This window comes from Etheostoma spectabile, chromosome 20 (assembly GCF_008692095.1).
Source record: "Etheostoma spectabile isolate EspeVRDwgs_2016 chromosome 20, UIUC_Espe_1.0, whole genome shotgun sequence".
Classification (NCBI taxonomy): Eukaryota; Metazoa; Chordata; class Actinopteri; order Perciformes; family Percidae; genus Etheostoma; species Etheostoma spectabile.
The window spans coordinates 2,875,637-2,899,734 of record NC_045752.1 but is presented as its reverse complement, the minus strand read 5'-3'; the positions used below and the strand labels follow the sequence as shown (position 1 = coordinate 2,899,734).

The 24,098-nt window shown below is 42.4% G+C and overlaps 2 protein-coding genes across 2 annotated transcripts in view; one reads left to right on the top strand and one right to left on the bottom strand.

Annotated features, from left to right (window-relative positions):
- Positions 1–177: 177 nt before the first annotated feature.
- Positions 178–3,429, bottom strand: ptgr2 (prostaglandin reductase 2). Its single transcript, XM_032501098.1, has 9 exons — positions 3,390–3,429; positions 3,074–3,155; positions 2,845–2,963; positions 2,338–2,529; positions 1,985–2,155; positions 1,402–1,611; positions 954–1,163; positions 787–826; positions 178–701 (listed from the first exon to the last, which is right to left on the bottom strand). Exons 2-9 carry the CDS (start codon positions 3,108–3,110, stop codon positions 637–639), a joined length of 1,044 nt encoding a protein of 347 aa, XP_032356989.1. The 5' UTR covers positions 3,111–3,155; positions 3,390–3,429; the 3' UTR covers positions 178–636.
- Positions 3,430–3,658: 229 nt separating this feature from the next.
- Positions 3,659–24,098, top strand: part of mideasb (mitotic deacetylase associated SANT domain protein b) — a 29,942-nt gene continuing 9,502 nt past the window's right edge. Inside the window, exons 1-11 of the mRNA XM_032501122.1 lie at positions 3,659–4,177; positions 9,064–10,853; positions 13,951–14,223; positions 15,144–15,191; positions 15,257–15,449; positions 15,726–15,792; positions 18,198–18,340; positions 18,844–18,947; positions 21,465–21,540; positions 22,448–22,536; positions 23,220–23,363. Coding sequence (XP_032357013.1) covers positions 9,321–10,853; positions 13,951–14,223; positions 15,144–15,191; positions 15,257–15,449; positions 15,726–15,792; positions 18,198–18,340; positions 18,844–18,947; positions 21,465–21,540; positions 22,448–22,536; positions 23,220–23,363 — 2,670 coding nt within the window. The 5' untranslated portion in view covers positions 3,659–4,177; positions 9,064–9,320. The remainder of the gene's footprint in view (positions 4,178–9,063; positions 10,854–13,950; positions 14,224–15,143; positions 15,192–15,256; positions 15,450–15,725; positions 15,793–18,197; positions 18,341–18,843; positions 18,948–21,464; positions 21,541–22,447; positions 22,537–23,219; positions 23,364–24,098) is intronic.

Sequence of the window (24,098 nt, the reverse complement as noted above, 5' to 3'; positions counted from 1 at the left end):
GGCCAACATATATACATATTATGACGTAGGTTTGGGCTAGGTAGCTAGCTGACAAGGCTGGTAATTTGAGTGTTCACTTAGCTAGCAGTGTGTTCAGCTAAGCTAACTAGGTGAGTATGTTGTGTTCTTAAATGCTTCAGTGACTTAGTTATTTTACCTCCAATCAGACATGTTTTCAACTAATTGGAAAGAAAAGAAGAAGAATTATTCTACTAAAAGATTTTGTCTTTGACCTTTTACTGCCTTTTGTCAGTTTTGGGGCTCCATAGAAGAAGACATCTGCTGATGTCATTATGGTACTAGTACAGTACGGGCAGTGATTTTGTAGATTATTGTCATTAGGCAGTACTGGAATAGAGTACTCTACATTGATTACTGCTACAGCAATTTCCATAAGTCTAAATCAAAAACTATTACATTCAAGACAGATCTAACTTCTAAATTTCATTTATTTTTTTCTCAAGAACACAATTTCAAAGTACAGTGTGTAATTTTTCATTCATGGTTTATAATTGTAATCAACTGGGCTCAGCTAATCAATGCAATATCATACTACAGTTCATTAAGTTAGTGTTTATGGATGGAAAGGCAACTGTGAGTTAATTTCCCAAGGCAGTGCAGCTACAGTAATTTTCTTCACTCAGATATCTTTATAATTTGCTTGCCAATGTTTCCCCCTTTCATCATAGAGCAAAATGCATCTGCAAGAAAATGAAAAGAATGATTCAACTGCTGTCAAGTTAACAAAAAAAGTCATACAAAATGCAAAAATTAAAACCCACATACCTCCCATATTTTCGATGCCATTAACCACCGTTTCCAGCACCTGCAGAGTGAAAAGCCAAATTACTAAAAAGGATGTGAAGAGACACGACGGGGTAGAGGCATGCATTTTGCAAACAAACAAGGACACCCACACACTCAACCACACATCATCAGCATTTCCTCCTTACATTGATTTGGCCTGCTTTAACTCGCTGGCTGAGTTCACAGAGGGCAGCTTCTGCTTTGTGCATGTAGTTAAGCACCATAAATCGCTCCCGGGTGATGTTCTTCCTTTGCAGGGTTTCCTGTATCTCCTCGCTCAGGGGCGGAGGATAGGGCACATCCTTGTTGTACTGAGAGATCTGCCCACACAGGATCACATGGCTCCCTTTGTTCATCTGGAGTTGGAGAGGTCAATGTGTGAGATTAAATTTATAAGACACATCACTCACTGTTGAAGATCAGGAGGAAGCACTTCAGAATCACACTTCTAATTTGCTAATGTATGTACAATAAGGGAAATAAAACCAACTAACAATTTAAGATTCACACATTTAACACCCAGGTAAACCACAAATTAAAGTACAACATACGTTATGTTATTCTCTGCACAGGCAGAAACAACTCAAGCAGTACCTGTGTGATTACAGTATCACTGATGGCTCCTCCCACGTTATCAAAGTAAACATCTATCCCATGAGGGCAGTGCTCCTTGAGCCTTGTGGGGACATCCTCTTTACGGTAGTTGATGGCTGCAGAAAAGCCCAGGTCATCCACTAAAGCTCTGCACTTCTCATCAGAACCGCAAATCCCAACCACTCTCACACAGCCATCCAACCTGCCAAACTGGAAAAACCGATGCAGGGTGAAATGATATAATCAAGATTAGGATTTGACTTCCTTTCTTTGTGAACTAATCTCTGTTTATGTTAGCATATGTGGTTAGCTAGATTAGACCTGCTATCCTGAGTGTGGTTTTTGAAATATAACAGTTGTAGCTTCCACCAACCATCTAGCATTTATCTTCCTTGCATTTAAACCCATTAGAAATCTGAAATACTCTTACCTGCCCTGAGAAAACTTGGTATATGACAAAGTAAACACGTGGAACCCCTACAATTTTAAGAATACCGTTTCCATGCATTTGGTCAGTATCTCAGATAGCTACAACTGTATACAAGACACTTATTGGACCCAATGTGAAAAATGCTGTAGTTACCTGTCCAGCTATGGAGCCACAGGCCCCAGCTGCACCGCTCACCACCATGGTCTGATTGGCCCCTTGGATCACATTACCCTTCTCCCTTACCCCCAACAGTGCAGTGAGGCCTGTCATGCCAACTGCACCCAAAAAGTAAGACAAGTGCCCATCAACCAACTGTGGGTCAACCTGCAATAGACAGAAGGTAATAGCACAAGCGTTGGTATAAATCATGTCAGTATTCATAGACGACTTGCTTGTCACATGCATGTAACTTTTAGTTCATGCATGCATTTTAAACTCATTCTCTTCTTTGCAAAATATCAACTATGGACTATGCCCCAATGTTGACAAGCATCAATATGCCACACCTTCTGTAAGACACTCCCTTTCATAACAGCATAGGTCTGCCAAGGCCAGTTGAATGAAGTGACCACACCTCCCTCACTGCAAGTAGTGCAGCGGCTGGACTCAACCACGCCGACACCTCCACCATCCACACTCTCAAACAGCTGCCATGGAGCCACATAATCAACACCGGTGTCTTCATTCATTCTGCATCGCTGGGAAGAAAAAACAGATTAGATATGTAGAAATGATGGAGATGGGAAGCTCTGCATGTGGTTTTATGCTGGAGTCTTGCCTTCAACTTTCTGTTGAAAACACATATAGACAAGTTGATTGAATGGCATAACTTTGGTTGTTAAATTGCAGTGACAAAAAGAAGCTTGAGTCCTTGTTTTCTTAACTGAAAACCTTTCGTTTTGATACTTTAATTTATTCCAGACAGTCTTTTTTTTTTTTAACCAGACATTCCTTAATATGCATAAGCAGATACAATAACATAAAATGTATGTCAATTCTGACTGTATCAATACCATGTAAGGGTCCACAGAGAGGTAAAGCGTCCGAACAAGAACCTCCCCATCTTTCAGGTCAGGTACCAAAGTCGTCTCCTCCAGACGGAAATTTTCAGGAACTGGCGCCCCGTTCTTACCTTGATGTATAAATAAGTAGTTAGAGTGGACGTTAGCCACGCGGTTGCAGTAATGTTGCAGCACGGGACACAAGACAACAGGTCATCTTCTGTTATGAAAAGTTTCCTACCGGGCCGTGAGTTGAGAACGACTCTCTGCACCTGCATCCTTGAAAAGTGACGTTAGCCTTCAAATCCAGAACGTTACGCCGACTGGCAACAAAGCGTCAGGCTTAACGTCAGGCTTTTATGTGTGCAAAGGTAACAGCGTTAAAAGTGTTAAAAGGTGTGTGCAACACGAGAAAATTGCCACCAAACTACAAAACCTTTCTAAATACTGTGTTACATTAGCGACGTGTTGCTTCTGTTGTCTGTATGGTCTGTAGGCTAGCTAATGTAGCAGAAAGTCTCATTAAGTGCAAAGCGAGAGGCTTCCCTGTTACCAACCTCCGTCTTCGTTTAAATTCCGTCAGGCAGATGGACCAATCTTCTGGGAGTCAATTAGCATCTACTTTTTAATTCATGTCTATATTTTTTAAAACATGTTTAAATAAACAGTTAGTGACAGTCCCCGGGTGACACCCAATGTTGATATGTCTTTTTTTTTTTTTTTTAAACATGTCTCTTTAAGTTTAGCAAGCAGCCGTTTCATTTAGCGCATGCGTAATATGCCATATGTCGAATTAATGGCCAACGTTAGCTAAATGTCTAGTTAGTGTAAATGCTATTGTTAGCTAGTATTGGAAAGTGCGACATTATATTCCCGATGTTGTATTGTAGGGGGTATTTACTATCTTGCCGGTCCTAGTTGGTCTTTTCCTATGTGCAGTTGAGCCGTTAAGGCAGCAAAAAAGAAACGGTACGCGTCCTCAACACCTTTTTTTTTATTTTTTTTATTAATTCAGCTCATCGACACTGCAGCTATGGAAGTATGTGTAGCAGTGAATTTGACTACATATACAATCGATGTTGCCAGTGCAGTCGATCCGTGTCTCATCAAAGGTTGTAAACGTGGGTAGGTCCCAATAGATTGCAGTATTGATTGCTAGCTAAAAGTGTTTCAAAGTGGGAAGTGACTCTTTGTGGAGGAATCTGAGGGAAAAAATGAAAAGTTTACGGTTTCATTAGTAAATCGCTGCCGTTACACTAGCTTACCGTCAACTTTAGCTGCAGCAGGACACCGTCAAAACGGGGAAATGAAGGCGCATATGTGCCATGGAGGAACAGAATGTAATGTAAGTACTGTAAAGGTATTCGCTTATGCATGCCATCTCTATGTTTCTGATTTTTTTTTTCCAACGCTGTCATTAGCCACGTTAATGTGTTGTTTTTAGACAGCTAGCTAGCTCTAACACAGAATAGAGCGTTAGCTAGCTTCGCACCTGATCTGATCCCACCACCCCACACACACACACACACCCACACACACACACACACACACACGAAATGTCAAAATCCAAGAAGGTCCCAGAGGAAAGACACCCATTCATATAGTTGCATCACCAGTAACGTTAGCTAAGATTTTGTTATATAGTTAGCCTTGATCTTTGCTTTGCAGAAGAAGAAAAAAACTCTTCCACATAAACTATGTCATCAACATGATCAGCAGATAACATGCCTCCAGGGCTGCAGATGGGATTCTTTTATAAAAAAAGTATTACTTTCTTAATCAATCAAGGGTTTGACCTATAAAATTCCACATCCTTTTAAATTGCTTGTTTTGTCTGATCAACAGTGTACAAATCCAAAGAAATTATCTTTACAATGAAACAAAACAGAAAAGGGTAGCAACCCTTATACTTTCAGGGGTAGCCTATGCAAACGTCAGTTTTTCTCATTTTTGCTTGAGAAATAAGGAGTATTTGATTATGACCAGTTTCTGAATAATTGTCTGTCAGTTGACTTTTAAACACTATTGGTATCAGCTTGGAGAAAAACATGCATTCAGTTTTGACACAAACACATACACCACAATCCCCAGTGCAGCGGCAGTGTCATTAGTGACAGACATGTCAGTCTGACTCGACTTCTTGTCAATGGCATCTGTGACTGTTTTCAGGCTTTGCACATTATTTAAAGGGTGGAAGAGAAGAGAAGAGAAGAGAGAGAGTCTGGGAGAGCCAGACTGCAGTCCTGCAGAGTCTGGATGACACATGCCTGGTCATGTCCAATGCCATGATGTTGTACCATTTTCCAACATCTTCCCATTATGCTTGCTTATTTTCACAGCAGAGATCTCACTTTGTCATAGTAAAAGCAGGAGTGTCACTAATGACCGTATGTGTCCCAGTGAGCTGGGGCAGTGTGACAGTAGTAGCACCCTTACACTGAAAATGGCTAAATGAAATTCACCAATGGCAGCAATTATTTTATCATTTACACCTGTGCTTTTCCTTTAGTGACGTGTCAGAATGTCCGCTGTGAAAAAGACCTATGCAGTCTTGTGATGATCACCTACGTTCATTTTCTGTTTACCAACTAATCGATACATCAACTAATCATTTAAGCCAGGGGTCTTCAGGGTTTTTTAGGCCAAGGACTAAAAGAGAGACAGAGTTGGAACCTCCTACATATATTGCATTAAAATGAGCTGCATATATGGATGGATATTCACACATTATTTATACATCATATTTTAATGTTAAACGTACATGGGAAAAGCACAGTGTTAGTCATGTTAATGTATATTTTTAGTTTGAAAAAAAAAATCAGACAGTAATTTGGTGTCCCCTTGGAGTAACTCTGAGGACCTCCCAAAGGGTTGCGGACCCAGACTGCTTTATACAGATGGTTGTGTGCCCCATGATGACCAGGGTTACTTTTTTATGTAGACTGCATTACAACACTGAGTAATCCACAGATCACCTTGCAACATTTAGATCTGGTTTCACCAGGTATGATTTAATTCACCCTGAAACTCACACGCACACAGGTTAAGGCCAGTTTTCATTAAGATAATACTGTTTTTAAGTATCCTAAGTTAGACAGTATGTCTTTCTTCTTGTAATTTAACAATATCTTGTATTATTTTATATACTCTATATGTATTTATTTTTTTAATTCAAGCAAAAATGCCAGACACTATCTGGAATAGTGTGAGGATTTGCTGCTTTTCTCTGTTTTCTATCATTTAAAGTAAAGATTTAAAGGGTGTAGACCATAGGCATTTTGCACAATTTTCTGACATAGATACCAAATGATAAATTGTGGAAAATAATCGGCAGATTGAATGGATTTTTATTTTGATTGATTTTTCTATAATTATTTGGAAGCAGCGTTACCATAAACACAATGTGTTTTCATATTCTCCCACACCCTCATGGGGCCTTCCTGCAGCGGCTGCTTGCTGTGTCATGTGCATAAACCACGCATGCATTTCAACAGAAGTTCCGTCTGTAAAAAGAAGTGTGTGACTTTGAAAGGAAAGTGAATGGAAATCTGCACTGTGCCGGGTGCGTCCTTCCCCCCCCTTCATCCCCGCGGTCCTCCCATATGTGTTGGAATTTCCCGCATGGACTGAGAGGGATCTTGCTCCGTAAATTACAGCGCCTTGCGTGTCAGAGGAAGACCTTTTATGGGCATGGAAGTAGGTGTGGCCAGCGTGGTGGTGGTGATGGTGGTGCGGGAGGGGGGGCAAAATCACAAGACAAGCAAGCAGAGACACGGGGAGAGTCGATGTGCAGCAAAAGGCCGCATTGCCAATGTGAGTTTTGTTGTGCAATCCTATTGCAATAACGTGCAACAGACAGCGGCGGCATCGCGCCCGCGTTTCTGCACATTGGCGCTGCGTTTCCGACCGGGAAGGACTCTGTTTACGCATCGACCCCGTTTTCCTGTTGACTTTACAGCAAAGAGGGGGGGGGGGGGGGGTAGGCTTGAAGGAAAAAGTACCAGTGAGTGAGATCAGCAACATAGCATGAGTCAACCTTGGGGATGTGTGCAGTCATCATCGGAGGTCTGTATTGTGCGGGCCTGCTGCCGCTGCTGGCCGCACAGAGCTGCCAGTGTGCGATCCTGCGGGCTGGGCTGATCTTAGCAGCAGCTTTCACCACCAACACAGTAAGTATCGGGACACACAGGGCTGCAGCTGCGGTGTCGATGACTGTGGCGGCGTTGTTGTTGTTGCTGTTGTTGCCAGTTCATGTTATTGTTGCCACATCTCGCTGACAAAGTTTTGTTTACCTCGCTGAGACGCACTGCTGTTGGCCAAGCGTCTGTAGGGCTGTTTCTTTATGTCTCGATCAAGGCGGATGGAGTGCACAGAAAGAGACATGTGACGTATTGACCACCTTTTTTTTGACAAGTTGACTCGATCCACGGTGTTTGTTAGTTTGCTATGCCAGCACACTTTTGTCATGCAGGCTGCATTGTTGGCTCGGCTTGTTGCAATAGGACATGGCATTAGTGACTGGATAATCCGTTTTCTGCAACAAAGGCTTTCTCGTAAATAGCGCTGAGCTGGCTGGCTGGCCTCAGAAAGTGTTGTGGAGAGACAAGGGGTGGGGGCAGCAGGGAGAGTCCTGTTGTGGAAGGACTCAACATGTTATTCTTCTCATATTTTCTTTTATTTGTCGTCTAATGCACGCTGCGGGCCCGTCATGCCCGCCGATGTACGAGCAGTGCAACACGGGCAGATTTAAATTAGGAAACAGCGATGGATTAGGAGAGGCTAATTTCGCTTGACATGTATCTTTAGCCAATTTAACCTGCTACTTTGTTTATCGGGCCAGGATTGTGTAAGGTTGCACTTGTGATGCGTCACCCCGGATGGAGTCCGTTTGATGCACTGAGACTGCTCGCACAGCATGGGCGCCCTGTGAGCACCACTTGTGTTTCTGCTCATTCTGCAAAGAAATTGTGATTATTATTTTTTTCATAGGGGATGTTTCATAAGATTTGGCAGCATGGCTTTAGGCATGTGTAACATCACATGGCATTGCTGGTACACCCACACACTGTTTGTTAGCAGCATAGCATGGTCATTCAGTTTCCTCAGTCAGTGGTGCCCCTGTGCCAATGCAGGATCTGAACAGCTGCAGCTGTCTATTTAAAGAAGTGTGGGTTTTACTAGGCCACCAGAGTAAAGGGTAACTTTTATCAGTCACTTCCTGGGTTGCTCTGACATGTCCGTGTTGTAGAGATTCTAGTATTAATTTACATAATCAGCACGACAAATTGTTGCAGATTAAAGAGAAAGGACCTTAATGGTTGTCTGTTTTGGCATTTGACTGCTGCACAAGAGTGGCGAGATTTCTGTCTCGTACAGATGGAGCAAGGATTGAAATTTTAACAGAAACGGGATCTGTGTGCTTCTTGAATTTTGGCAGACTGCACCGTGTCAAAAATCTGCTCCAAAACCTTGCCATCCGATCTTTTTTTTTTTTTTTTGATAATCACCACGGGTTACCATGGCAATTGACAAGAAGCAAGCTATGAAAGCCTGCAAGGCCATTTTTGACTTTTCCCCCCTCACAGAAATCATGTCCTATGACTCATGCTTGCTCACTTTCAGTTGCCCTTCTTTTTTGAGTCTACAGCCACGGTTCAAAGGGCACAGGTTCCCTTTTTTCACCCCAGATGAGTCACAGTTGTTCAAAGATGTTTCTGTCTCGTTCATCCTGCCGTCTGTTCTGTAGTTTGGCGGGAAAGAGAGCTTCTGATAAAGTTCAGTTGATTGAGCCATGAGAAGTTTCTGTTGTAAATTGGAGGCTTCAGTGATTTTCATTTTTTTCAGCGTGTGTATGTCCTCCAGTGCTAATGTCAGGGCCAATCATCAAACATGGTGCAGTAATATCATGTAGTGACATTTCCAGGAACCCTTTATTAAGCTATCTCTACCAACTACCTTACAATAGTATTATGCAGGTCAGTTATACGTGTTATCCTGCATGCAGGAACTTATTCCTGCAATGTGAGCTTAGAGCATAATGACACCATTTAGGCTTTCCCCTCCCTTTCTCTACTCTCACACCCAATACCTTTTCAGTAGAGGTCTATTGTTGAAAAAGCAGACAGCAGGTTTTTACATGGTTGAGGCAGGGGAGATAATGAGATGCCCCCCATTGGGACCTCTTTAGCCTGTGGCTCAATGCTTGACCTCTCTCTCATTTTCTTTATGCAGGGTATTGCCCATGAATGAGACAAACACACAGACTCCTTCAGTTTTGCTCACCCCAGGCCGGTGCCCTCTGAGTGGGTCACAAAGAACTTCAAAGGGGAAGAGAAGATTATCCTGGTTGACCTTATTACTGCCAACTCTGATGTCAATGTAGTTTTACAGCCTTATTTCACTGATATTTGGATTTGATACATCCAAGTGATCCAGTGGAGCATTTCTAGCTGGTTTGGTTGAAAATACTCACCTGGCTCGGCTTATTCATGCCCGTCATGAGTGTACCAGCCCAGCAGAAACCCAGCGCCAAGAGAACAGGCAAACGCATAACGTTTTTCAACGATCAAAGCCTAGGGATGAAGGAGAGTTCTCAACACCCTGAGGGGTCCTACTATGTCCCAGGTGGCACTGCCTCAGACCCCGGACAGAGCGAGGCTGCAAGAACTGTGACTTCCAATCCAGAGGCCCCTCACATGTACCTCAACTCTGTCATCTTCAGCCCAGATAAGGGTGACCAGAGCAGGGGTCATTATCAGCAGACTGTGCCTATGAAATGGGCCCACCAGGAGCCCAGTCAACAGCAGCCATCTCTGTCCCAGCAGCACAGAGCTGCCTCCTGGAATACCATGACTAACTGGGGACAAAACTTTGCTAATTACATCGGAGGAGTTAATGTACCAGACTCAAGGACCCAGAATGCATTTGTGAAGTCGATGCATGACACTTCTGGCTTACAGCCACATCCGCAGGCCCCCACCAGAGCTGCAGACAAGCAGCCTCTGGGGCCTAACCCTGCAGTTGAAGTGTACAGTGATGCTGTTAAGGCTCGGGGACTGGATTGGGATCAGCAGGAGCAGTCCCGGGTCTTTCAGGAGACCTTGAAACCCGGGGCACTGAACACCCAACAGCACAGCACATCCCATCTAGGAGGAAGCTCGGTCTTGCAGCCCTTCCAGTTGGCCTTTGGTCAGCCTAAGCAGCACCTGCCAGCGTACTACCAGACCTTTCAAGGCAACAGGACAACCCTACCTAACCCACCTAACTACTCAACACAAGCAAAACCGCCACACCAGTTGCAACAGAAGCAAGAGCAAATCCAACGCCAGCAGCAACAACATCACATAATCCAGCAGCAAATTCAGCAGCAGCACCATCAACAAATGCAGCAGCAACAAATCATTCAGCATCAACAGCATCAACAGCACGTACAGCAACAGCTTCAGCAACAAGTACAGCACGAGCAGCAACAACAAAAGCTACAACAACAGCAGCAGCAGCTTCAAATTCAGCAGCAAATGCAACATCAGCAGTTGCAACAACAAAACCCTCATGTGCTTGACTATTACCCCGGTGCACAAAATGCCCACCCGCATCCACAGCCTGTGGTGGTACACTCCCAGGAGTCCTGTGCTCCAGCTGCCCCAAAGATCCAGGAACCAATTATCCAGGACATCACCCCAGAACCCCAGCAGCCTTCAGATCCGCTGCTGCCCCCACTCCAGTCTGAGCCCCTGTCCCAGTCCCAACCCCAGACGCTATCCCAAACGCAGCTCCGCAGATCACGACGGCTCTCAAAGGAAGGCGGCGCGCCATCCGACAACCCTTTCCTCTCTGTCTCTTCGGACCAGGCTTCCCCGGGGCCGCAGGGCTCCCAGAACGGGGGCCTCGACATCCAGGCAGCCCCAACAGGCGTCATCCAGAGCACGCGGAGGAAACGCAGGGTCTCCCAGGAGGTCAACCTGGAGACCCTCGCTCAGAAGGCCTCGGAAATGGAGTCTCTACCATCACATGTTTTAAAGGTAAGTGCTCAGTTCAATTCTGACACTGTAAAAGTGCTTGACCATTCTTTGACTCTTGCTCTGTTTTGGTTTCTTTTTACTTTGCGTAACTCAGCGCTGGCGACAGCCATGGCTCATTATATATTGTTTTTTTAAATCGTCATTGCGATATTAACTAACCAAGGCGGCATCCTATCCTATGGAAAGACACAAATGGTAAAAAAGGGCACTTTAAATTATTATTATTTTTAGTGAAGCCTTTATATTCAATTCAATCTTCAATTTGTTCTATAAAAGAACATTGGAAAGGATTTCCTTTCATTTGTTTTCAATTCAACAAGCTATTCTGAGTAATTTAGCAGAAGACTGAAAGCAGCAGAAGGGCAGAACTGAGTACACTGTTTGTGTATTGTAAGTAATTATCATTATCGCAATAATCAACAACATTGGCGCATATTTTCCTCATATCGGGCAGCCTTTTGAAGGCATTGTGTATTCGGGTTGTCCATCATATATCTCAGAAACGCCTTGATGGAGTCTCTTCACATTTTGCACCAATGTTGACTTGGACTCAAGGATGAACTAATTGGAATTTGATGTTCAAAGGTCAGCCTGCGTCACTGTGACCTCACGCAACACATTTTGGGTTATAACTCAATTATTCATACGCTTATTATGACCACATTTTACACAAATGTCTCATAGGAGAAAACACTGGAGTGATGACATTTTATATCCAAAAGGTCAAAGGTCAACCTCACTGTGACGTCGTAATGTTCTGTAAAACACTGTTCTGGCCTTTTCACAACACCATACAACAGGAACAGGAACAGGGGAGATTTTACTCGGTCAAGCTAATCTTGGGTGTCCACCTTGAAACTGCTGATTGTATCTCTGCTGCTGAGTTAAAAAAAAAAAGTGTGTGAAGCATCCACATTTTAGTATTTGTAGCTTCTTTGCAGCAATATCCATATTTGAAGCATTGTCTACTGCCAAGGCTATAACGTCCTATTTTTATCAGAATCCGCTTTAACGGTCAAGCATGTGAACACATACAAGGAATTTGACTCTTGTCTTTGTTGACAGTCAATATAGTGATAACTTTAATGTCATCAAGACATTCACTTATTCCCTTTTTATTTAATTCCTGTGAAGCCTTCACCACAAATATTATATGGAGGTAAACTGCAACTTGACATTTTTGCAGAAGCCTATAACCGCGAGGCAGTAACTCTAGTTTCTTATCTTTTCTGTTTTCCTTGTTCTTTGTGTTTCTTCGCTGGTGTTGGGCTGAGTGTTCTAAAACCCTATGATCACATATCAGTTTAATATCTAAGGCTGTGAGCCTTAATTGTGAATGTCTCGGCGAGAGCTAAAAATCTATTTTTCTAGTGTTATCCCAGGGTATAATTGCAGTGGGATTTTAGCTCCCTGAACAAGAGCGGGAACTGGAACAAACATGAAAGCTGTGCCAAAACTTGTGTTTGTGATTAACATGTTGCTGGAAGAGATGCTCAACTTAATCAACGCCCTGCAAAGTTTACACCACAGAACTGGGCTACTCGGCTCTGCCTTGAGAGGAAAACCTGTAACTAAAACAAGACCTTGCATTGTGAATTTTGTCACAAGGTAAATATATACTTCACAAATATGTGCTTTTCAGCTCACACTAGAGGAATCAATGAAGTCGTACACTTATCTGTGTTTATGTGCTGAATATCTTGATTGTGCAACAAGTTCTGTTGCTAAACAGCACTGAGTCATTATGTCTGCAGTTCAGCATGGCTGTGCCCTGGATTCGCCTCACGGGTAGCTGATCATACAGACAGTGTGTTTGGTTACATGCCTGCACACCTCCCCCCATCCCATCAAAGGAGAGAAACTCCAGCCTGGCCTCGACTGCCCTCCCCCCTCTGTACAGGGAGGGGTGCAGGGTTGCCCTGCCTGCAGTGCTCAGCAGAATATCTCCCCACCACTCTGGCGTAGGGGCTGGAGTTTTCCTACCGCAATAATGAACACAGATCCAGCGTAGCCACACTGCTGCATGCCTCTCTGTCCATGAAGAAGCCCTGGTGGTTTAGATGGCTTTAAAGTTGCACACAGGCTGCCCGTGCCCACTCATTATGGTTTCTCAAAGAAAAAAATGTGGAGAATGCTTTTGGGACGGTTCCTTTGGCATGTATCTAAAGTCTGTCACTTAAGTGCTGCACCTAACAGTACTGTATTAAGGTGCAGAAGTAAATTCTTGTTTGGTAACTAAGGCTTTCACTGAAACATCCAAGGTCGTATTTTAAATTCCATTGTCTCTTTTTTTGAAATTGTTTTGTGTTTGGATTCTGTCCCTTGGAAATACATCTCAGGCTAGTTCAATGCTGTATTGACCAGTCTCTAACACTCCATTTGAGTATTGACATAAGTTTCCTTTTCGATTTGTTTTTGTGCGAGGTGAGGAACAAGGTTTTTAGGGTTCCCCATTTACTAGTTTGGTTATAATTTGGCAGGCTGCCCTGGTACATTTCTGTTTGATATTCATTTTGCTGGTGCTAAGATACAAATTACTTACCTAAGTTGTTGTTCTTTGCATCTGTTGCGTAGTGCTCCGTATCCAATACACAAGTTGGTGTGTTTGAAAATGTGTCACCTGAAATACTTAATGTGATGAGCTTTTAAGAAGCTGCTATATCAAGTATCGCAAGCAATACCAGGAGGCAACTTCTTTTGTCTTTTGATTTTTGCTTCAAATTAGTCTTTTTTTTTTTTTTTTTTTTTTTTTTTTTTTTTATCTATCACAGCCGCCCAGCATGATGAGTTGTTGTTTTGTCTGACCAATAGTCCAAAACCTAGGGTATTCAGTTTTGAATAAAGAAAGCAGCACACATTTACGTTTAAGAAGATTGAACTAGGTGAATTTTCAAATCAAAATTGCCGCCGATAAATGTTCTGTGCATCGACTTAATTGATCAGTTGAAACTTTGGTGGTTTCCGCTGTGTTTATTGTATAGAACTTTTGCAATGTGCAATTAATGAATTTGCATATCTTCTTAAATTTTTTAAATGAAGGAGAAATCAACTAATAAGTAGCATTGTAACCTTTTTCCTCATTCACCGTCTTTCTCAGGAGCCCCACAGGCCGTGGAGTCCCTCTGAAACGGGGGGTCTGAACGCCAAGCGGACTCGAGACGACAGCCTCCTTCCGCTTGTCATCCCTGTGTCTGTTCCAGTGCGAAGGCAGGAACCCTACTCTGTCTCAAGAGATGAAGCAGCCCTGGCCTCCAACTGGCCCCCCAGGCCTTTAAACCCCCAGGACCTCGGCTGTGCCGACCACAAGCCCTCAGTCATCGTCACCCGGAGACGCTCACTCAGGAACTCCTTGTCGGAGAGCTCAGAGCAGGTACAAGCTTATATCTTGATGCTTTTGTTTTCTTTACTTTTGTGGAGTTGGTGTACTTTAATGGCCTTTTTAATGAGTACATTTTTGTATTTTTTTCATACATTATTGTATTTTTTATTATCTGTCAGAATTGGTGTTTTTTGGTGGTAAAGTAGTAGGTTGGTTATCCACTGTCTTCCTTCGTCTGTTTTCAGTCTTTTCACTCTGGCTATTAAGTTCTTGCATTAATGCCGACACAACACTCCCTTCCCCCCCATCATGCCTCATATCTCCCCTGCCCCCATTCTAGTCGTTCGCACTTTTCTCCCTTTCCCTGTTTTATTTGGGGGGGAGGATTTAGTGAACTGATTGCCCGTCCCGACAGGAGTTTACAGGTTTAGCATGCCATGCGTACATTAGTACCATACAGTGGGGGTTGGGGTCCTTTTTGTGCTTCCTTTTGAAATGGAAGTCGGAATTTAAAAATTCCCATTTGGTTTTTCAAGTAATGCCCCCTAAACCCTTTTTTCTGACTCGAAAGTCGAGAACCTAAAAATCCTAAAAAAACCATGTCCGCTCTGGGAACAGTTGAAAGCTGAGAAATTACTTTTTTTTTTAGCCATCTTTTGTATTTGTGCTATTAAAATTATTTTACCCACACACTGCCCAACATGTTCTATGGGTTTGTATGAAAAAATACAGCTAACGTTGTTACACTGGATTTCCACAATGCTAAAAGGTGGGGGAAACCCCACTGTGGGAAAAAAGGTTATTTTAGTCGGAAAGAATGCGCATTTTCTTTTCTTTTGGATTTCTCGGTAACGCACAAAAGCTAACTAAAAGAGTGTGCATGCAAAAAATCTTGTTCGTTGTGTTGTGTGTGTTCTTTTTGTTACACAATGCACCCTATAAAAACCCCCTTAAAAAATCTTTTTTCCCCCAAAGGAAAAACTGAGGGGGAAAAACAGACGGCAAAAAGTGTAAACGGCGTCCCCTCCTGAGCCCTTTTCATCCCACCGCTAAACCTGGTTTTTTTTTCTCGCCCCCCGTCTAATCCAACAACCCCCCAGAGCCCCTCGTTCCCCTTTTCCCCACCGAAAACCCCCTCTCCATTCCCCCCTACCCCGCCCCGCAAACCTCGCCCATCCCGGGCTCTGGCCCCTACTTCTCCATTTCCGTTGCGCTGCGCCCCAGCCGGGGCCCCCACCTCCTGGGACACCCAAGTCACAAAACCGCCTTTTCGCTCCGTATTTTTAAAAAAAAAAAAAATAAAAAAAATAAATTTCCCTAAGACCCCCCCTTATTTTTAAAAGGAATCAAACAAGGAATTCAAAAAAAGAAGCTCTGGGGCCGGTACTAAATCTGGCAAGATTTTTCCCCTAAAAATTTATATAACTATTTATTTGGAAGAATTAGGGTATTTGGGGTATAAATATTAGATTTAAGCCTGACTAATTTGTGCTTTAGATATAAACTCCTGTGATTCCATCACTGAGTGGATTTTTGTTTTGCTGCTCTATTAGACAGCTGCGACATCACACCACCAGTTCTGTCTGCGATGGGCGAGGCCACGCCGGTCAGCATAGAGCCGTGAGTATTATCTCCCCCTCACCATCCCCAATTCACATCTTCCACTGTGGAACAGTTTTTTGGGGTTTGTGTGTCATATTGCACAGGCGCTCAAAGCAGAGCATGCTTTACCAAAGCTGGAGTAGTAGCTCTGCAGTCAATTATTCAAACCTCAAACACTGGGCTGAATCATGAAATATCTTGAAAGAGAACACAGACTTCTTGAAATACTAAGACCCATCCTTTAAGGCGGCGCTCCTCTCCGCCACTGTTACCACTGGAATCTTCTGCCCTGTCATCCACAGCTAGCCTTAGCAGCAGCGATCGCCTTCTCATCTGACTTTGGAGTCTAAAGTCCCTCTCAATAAAAGTGCATCCTGTCATAACAGCTCCATAGTAACTGTCAAATGAAAGCCTTAAAACCTTTTTGAAAAGTAGTGTCAGTAAGTACATCAGAAGCCTGTGCTCTTTAACATACAGGCTCAGAGAATGTAGTTTTGGTTATATAATAATGTAATGTATTCTTTAATTACAGTGTTTTCACTCTGTTGTTATTACACACAGGCCTGAATTACACACACAGGGTTAGTAGCTATACATGCACTAAATGGAGAGATGTCAGAGTGAGGGGGCTGCCCATGGAAAGGCACCCCGAGCAGTTGGGGGTTCGGTGCCTCGCTCAAGAGCACCTTGGCAGTGCCCAGGAGGTGGACTGGTTGCTGGAGAAGTGGCACCGTACTTTGGTCCGTATGGGGACTTGAACCTACCACCCTCCGGTACCACCCCCAGTCAGTATCTGGAGTTCAACAGTATATCATATGTGGCTTTTGTTAACATTTAAAGTTGCAATCCTTAAGATTTCAGTGGTGGTTAATTTGGGAACACCTGTGGTTACCTTGGTTACTGCCGTTTAATACAGCCACAAATGCGGGACGAGCAGCTACTTATTCAGAAATACAGACGTTGTTAATGTTTCTAGTGCAACTATACAGACCCACGATGCTTTAATAAAGAGGTCAGTAATGATTTCAATCTGATACCTGTTACACTGCTGAGGAGGAAATGAAAAAAAAAATGTATGTTTGTTTCGTAGATGGATTTTTGATTACCGATTGTGGTTAGTCCTAACACGGCTGTTACCTGTGGCTGCTTCATGTTGAATATGATTAATGTGAAGCAGCGGCAGAAGGACGTTCTGTTTGCATGAGCGGTAACTTAATACAGCCCGGACATTGTGGAAAAAGAGTAAACAGCGATTACTGTTATCAGTGAGATACAATTACTCTGCATTACATGCTGCGTGGTCTCCCTGTGAATCCCTCATACTTGCGTCGATAGGTGCTTTGACAAAAAACAATAACGACAACATTAAGAGGCGATTGCTGAATTTAAATACAAAATGAAATACATAAACATGCTGATCATAAATGGTATCAAAAATTGGGTTTGATTTCATGAAAAAAATGGATTATAACTTCAAACTAGCAAGGTATCAACAGTGCATGTAAACAACTCGAACCAAAAAACACCTTTAGTAGAGCACGGCCAACAGCCAAGTTACTCCATACTGTCAGTCAGGCATTCTTTTTTGTAGTTTATTTTTTTTGTAGTTCCATCAACAGTTGCAGTTGACCGGTGCCAGCTGCTGAGTTAGTCAGGGACGAGGCAGTGAGGCTTCCCGTTAATCATCTTTTCAGCTGGGCCTGTTGCACTCCCAAACACACTAGAGCCGTCGCAGTTCAACTTTTAGCAGCCCACCTTCCATGGGGGAGGATGCCAGAATATACACACACACATACACACACACACACACACACACACCACACTCAACTGGAAATACTGCAGGCCTACTGGAAATGCAGGGGTGGGAGGGGGCATGCTGGAACAGGATTGTCTGTTAATGTAAATCAGCATGATTTTCACAACTATGGCACTGAGGTATCTGGTTTCAGTTTACATCTACGCCCATAGAGACAGAGATACATGCATTTTGACTCTGTTTTCCTACTTGAATGCAACCTTTGTCCTACATCAGAATAAGGATCCATTAACTTTCAATTCAGTGAATTCAAGAAGTGCACTCTGTTTCAAATACAAATTTTGAAAGAAATTGGCATTTTATTCACTATGCCGAGAGAACAAAGGAGAATCCGGAATATAAAACAGTGCAAGGATTGCAGTTCTCAGAGCCACAGTGCCTCAACAATCTCCCTGTGACTATTTAAAGATCACGGCAGAAAGAAAAGCCAAGAAATCCAAATGTGATTTCAGAAATGAAACGCACTCTTCTCTGAAAAGAAATGTGTTACTGTTATATGATGTCTTGATTGAAATATTTAAGAGCTATTAACAGCAAAGGCGCTTGATGGACTTTTAAATGGGTCAAGTCCAAGGCCTTGTCGCTCACTCTGATGTCCTGTTCCCAGACGGATAAATATTGGGTCGCGGTACCAGGCCGAGGTGCCAGAGCTAAGGCAGCGGGCAGCTGTCGAGCTGGATCACCATCGAGCTGAGCTGGTCTGGGCTCCGCTGAATGAACTGGAGGAAAAACCGGACTTCCAGCAGAAAGGTAAAACACAGGATACAATTAATCAGGAACAGACCGACTTTCTTTCTTTTTTTCTTAAAAACAAATTAGTATGTATCGAGTCATTTCCTTGTTTGTGGATAACAGAAGGTACTTTGTCATCACCTTAAAGAGAGTGTGTTCAATTACTCGCCCTAAAGCTGTTTCAACCTTGATATGTCTCCAGCAGCAAATTGCTTTTTAATGTTTGCGATATTACATTTGGACGCTCTCATTTTCAGTGAGAAGCTGCAGGCAGTTTTAACTTTTCGGGTATATGATGCAATTTAATATGGCAAAACAGACTTAACACTGTGGGGAGGTTTGTTTTTTTTGACTTGGAGCAGTGCTGACCCTACATAATTAAACAACAACACACGGTTCACATTTGAATCAATTATCTTCTAATTACAGGTTTTTAATGTTCATTCTCTAACTCACAAGAAGAAAATATCGTCACAACTGTATGCAAAAATAATAAACGTTTTTTTTTCCCTGTCTTTCAGTGGAAGACCTCATGCACCTGGCCTGCTCCAGTGCTTTGTGTGGAGGAGGCACCAACCAGGAGTTGGCCCACCATTGTCTGTACGAGTGCAAAGGGGACATAATGGTGAGCAAAACCGAACAATCCACCAGGCACGGACTTCTATTATTGAATAGAACAGAATAGAAACCCGACCGACAGCTGGGTTCTGCACTGTGCAGACAAAAGTCAGGTTCTAACTCCCGTGAGCACACCAACCTGTGTTACCTTTAATTACTGACTTTGACATTTGAAAAAGAAGGCCCCGAAATTTTTTTTCTTCTTCTGAGTAATGGGATCTTGTATAAACACAGTATTTTTTCTGCCAAAGTCGGACAACAATTGGAGTTATTTGAAATGAGAGAAATAGCTGTATCTGTGTTTTCCTCCATGTTCTTCTGAATGGTTTGAAGTGAGAAGGGCTCAGTTGGAGAAAAGAAGGTGATGTCACATACTTCTGTGTACCAATCAGGATTTAGCAACGTGCGTTGTTTGGGCGCCGTCGATCAAATCATACTTTATCAGTACAGATAAAACAAAAACCGAGTGCTGAAAATAATATGCAAAAAAGTTTTATAAAGTCATTCATATTTAAGGTTCTAGAGCAGAGATCTTCAACAGGGGGTCCTCAGAGTCACTGAAGGGGGAGGAACCTCCAAATTATTGTTCAATTTTAAATTCTTTTTTCAAAGAAATTGAAAATGTCTTAGGCCTACTGGCCTATATGTAAGACAGTCTTTAAGGTAGCCATCCAAAGATACAGTTTATCCTAAGGATTCACTGTGCCACATGTATGTTTAACATTAAAAGATTATTAATAAATTATGCCAATTATTTTTAATAACATTCCTGTCGTGAATGGAAGAAATTGTAAATGCACATAATTATTATTATTATTATTATGACCAGTCATTGTTAGTGCACAAAAGCAGATTACAGCAGATTGTTTGTATGCACTTAAGTAACAGGGTTATTACTAACCTGACTGACTTCTTCATGTTTTAAGTCATGTAATCAAGAAGCCTGGTTCCCTTAATTGGGGTTAGGGAATAATAAAATCTGACTAACACAGCTTTATTCTGCATGTGAAACCTGATTTTGTGTTCTGTTAAACCCTTAACGTTGTTCCTTTATGGTTTTTATATGTGTGCATAAGTGCTACAAGATAGTGGCGTTGTGACTTTATTCATTATTCATAGTGGTGCGTCCTTGTATCCAAAATCATTAAATCCAAAGCCCAACCAGGACTGAAACGTGTCAAAGCGTAGCTTCAAATCTCTCTAATGCGTTGAAAGTATGCCAGACTCAGTTGTCGGACAAGCTGAATGCAAACTTTAAAGTAATCAGGCTGTTGCAATGCACGTACGTGTGTCCTCCGACTTCCTGCCCTAAGCTGATATCTTCCACTAACCCTGTTTCTTGTGTGCATGCAACAGTAGTGATTGAATGCTTTTATCTTAGCTGTCAATGATTTCTGAACGGAAGTGACTGATCTGTTGCTGTGTACTGAAAGTGGTGCGGTGGCCTGAGATGACTGAGAGAGTGAAACGATTTTGGTTATATAGCCCGAGGTGTGAAAGGATGCCAATATGTAGAGAAAAAGAGGCTTTAGGAAACTATGATGGGTATTTCTCTTTAGCTGTTACTATTTTTTACATTTCTTAGACCGGAGGATTATTTGATTTAGCAGAAAAAATAACAATCAGATTAATCGATGATGATGATAATGATGATGATGAAAATGATCGTTATTTGCAGCCCTAGCTAAGTGGTACTATGTTCTAGCCATGTGGTGGTGAAATGGCCAGCATTATACAGTATATTGACCTTAATTACTTAATGTACCGGTAATTATATTAGGTTTGTATGCACATATTTATTAGCTGTACTTGAACGCAACTTAAGCAACCAGACAAAACATCCAAGTCCTAAATATGCCTGCTGGAAGGTTGGAAAATGGCATACATTTTTACGAGCTTACAGTCACTCATCGTGTCACCAAGAAATCTGATTGGTCATATGGGTGCTCCACCTATACTGCAGCAATGATGCACCCCGTGTCTCATACTGTACCTATGGCATCACCACCAGACCACTAATAACATCAGGGATCATCATCACGGCAGAGTGCAGCTTGCAGCGCACATATCCACTGTCCATCCTTGACCTGGAATATAAAAGCGCTATTTCAAGCACATTGCCATGCTCAAATAAAACACACTTTAATAATAAATCTGCCGTTCCACTGATTTACATTTAACAAAAAAACATTACGTGCTGTTTGTGGTAATGATGCCAAACAGTGGTCACAATGTTATCACATCTCAGAATACCCATGCTACATGGGACCAGCTTGGGTCTTATGAGGTTAATAATTAGGGCTGGCTGATTGGGACTAACAGTTATTTTCATAATCGATCCGCCAGTTTTCTTCTGGATTGATCAATTTAACATTTTGTGTTTCCAATGGTGAACACCTAAAGGAGCCATGAGTCAGCTGGCTTGGCAGGAGCGATCTGCTCTGTAGAGGCTCATAACAACTGCCGATGTGCGGCTAATGTTGGTTCACTTTCAAGCATTGTTCACATGTTGTTTGTTTCTCAGGCCGCTCTGTCCCTCCTGCTGCTGAGGAATCCAATTTTCCCCAAGTCTCATCCTATTGCGAACTACCACTACTCAGGTAAGTCCTATACAAATAGCATTTATTCTGTATTTAGTGTTTATTATACAATCTTTATTTTTTAGGTCATGAGTTGTTTGACAGAAAGTCATCTATTTGGGTCATCTATAAATTGTTTCTGTCATTCTCCAGCTTCTCAGTTGTGAGGATTTTCTGTTTTTCTTTTTCTTATGTGATTATAAACCGATCATATTTGGATTTTGGACTGTTGAGCGGACAAAACAAGTTATTTGAAGAGATCAACTGTCATTTTCTGGACAAAACAATTCATTGATAATTGAGAAAATAGCAATAGGTCAGTTAATAAATAACATAATCATAAGTGCATTACCAGTCACACAAAGTTAACTTAATTTATTCTGATATAATTGTCATAAGTTTCAGGCGGCAAACCATTTTCTTGGTCCATTTTTGCCTTATCTGATAAACCACACCCAGCTGGCATTCAAATGCTCAAAACGAACGCTCATAATTAGTTTGAAAATCCTGATTTCTTCTGAGGTGTATTCTGGACATGTAAGTGTTCATAATATAGGTCCATAATAATGGGAGTGTCAACAACCATTTTCTTCCCACTTTTTCTTTTAACCGTCTATCAGGAAACCGCAGTAGTGAGACTGTCAGGGTGGTGTTGGGTGGGGGGAGTGGGTGACTGTGGAAGATTGTCAGGGTCAACGGCATGGGGGAAGGAGAGGACTAGGGAGGGGTTTTACAGCATGTGGCTAATCCCAAACATAAAACAGGAGATCCTTTGTGTCTGTGTGTGTGTGTGTGTGTCTGTGTGGGTGTTTGGGTGGGATTAACTTCGTCAGGATCTGCACTTATTCAGAATATAGTCTGGAAACAGATACTTGCTGAGTGTTTTTAAACTGCTGCATCCCTCTCTTTTTACATGTCTCTCTCTCAGGATCAGACAGCTGGACCACAGCGGAGAGACGCCAGTTCAACAAAGGCATCGCTGAATACAAGAAGGACTTCTTCATGGTACAGAAACAGGTAAGTTGTGGTTTTAAACACAATAGGAAAACAGAAACTCTTCATTTTAGTGTAGGCCACACATGATAAACCTTCAACAAAAAAAACCTGTGCTAGCACAATATTTTTCCTGAGAATGGGTGGATGGGGAAAAGGAAATCCAGTCACTCTGGACCAATGTTTCCTTCTGGTTTAATCTTTTGCAAAGTCTGTCAATTATTGTTTTTCCCACTGGAATGCAAAACTATTCAATTTTAACCACCTCAGTGATCAGGAAGGAGGCCAAATTATGTACAGTGGCCAAACTACCACTGACTTTAAAATTAGATTTTTGAATGTGCTTTAAGCTTTCGTTGTTGTCTTTGCAATAGCGAGTAGCTGCAATAAAGCTTCTCAAAACAAATCTCATTTTTATTTTATTATCCAAAAGAGAACATTTATTTGTCAGGGCTACGGGGAAAAAACAACACAAACAATGAAAAATATACAGAATAAAAACAGACGATGCATATAAAAAAGCTGCACATCATCTGAGGTTGCTCTGTTTGACTCCACACTAGCACAAGTTGGTGTTTTATCAACTCAGCAGCTTTAAAAGGACCTGAAAAATTACTGTATGTGCTAAATAACATGTGACATTTTAAAATGTACATTTAAAAAAAAAAAGGAAAAAATGGTGTGACTGTGTGTGTCTTGGTTTACAGGTGAACACTAAGTCAGTGGCGCAGTGTGTGGAGTTTTACTACACGTACAAGAAACATGTTAAGATCGGGCGCAACGGGACGCTCATCTACGGCGAGGCGGAGCCGCTTGAGAGCAAGGCCGCTGAGGAGGAGACGGATCACAAGGTTAGTCAGTGCATGTACGTGCACAGCAGTAACCAGGGTATGGTCTTACCCCCCGGTTCAGTGAATAACCGGGTTATGCCAGTTCTCCCCGTATACATGAGTGGGGAAGAATGGGAAGAATGACTGGAGTAACTCCACCTCCGGTACAGTAGGTGGCGCTCTGACCTATGTCAACATCACACAGACCAGCCACTAAATTAGACAAATGTACAACTTCACACTCTCTTGTCACAGCGTAGGAAAGCGCAGTGTTCTCACCAGATGACTGACAACTTTGTTTGGCTCATTATCTGTTACCAGTCTGTTACATAGCCCGCCGCTGATTCGGCCAACGCTGTTTCGTTGTGTTACAGCAACGATTTGTATTATTTCCGTGTCAAAAAAAACCTCCAGCGGGGCGCCTGGGTAGCCCACATGGTAGAGCGCGCGCCCATATACAGAGGCTCAGTCCTTTGCTGCATGTCATTCCCCCTCATTCTGTCCTTTCATGTCTAAGCTGTCCTGTCATAAATAAAGGCCTACAATAAAATACTTTGCATATCTTCAACGTGATACATTGTCGGAGGGGGACAAGCAGGTCGAAAGTTGCGCAGAAAAATCCTGCACACTGTTTACCTTGCAAAAATATATTAAGTTTAATAGTAGTCTAGTAGCGAAACGTTGCCTACTATAACAAATAAAGTCCCAAAATGCCAAAACAAAATAAAACCACTCCAGCCAAGTGGGGAGTTGGAG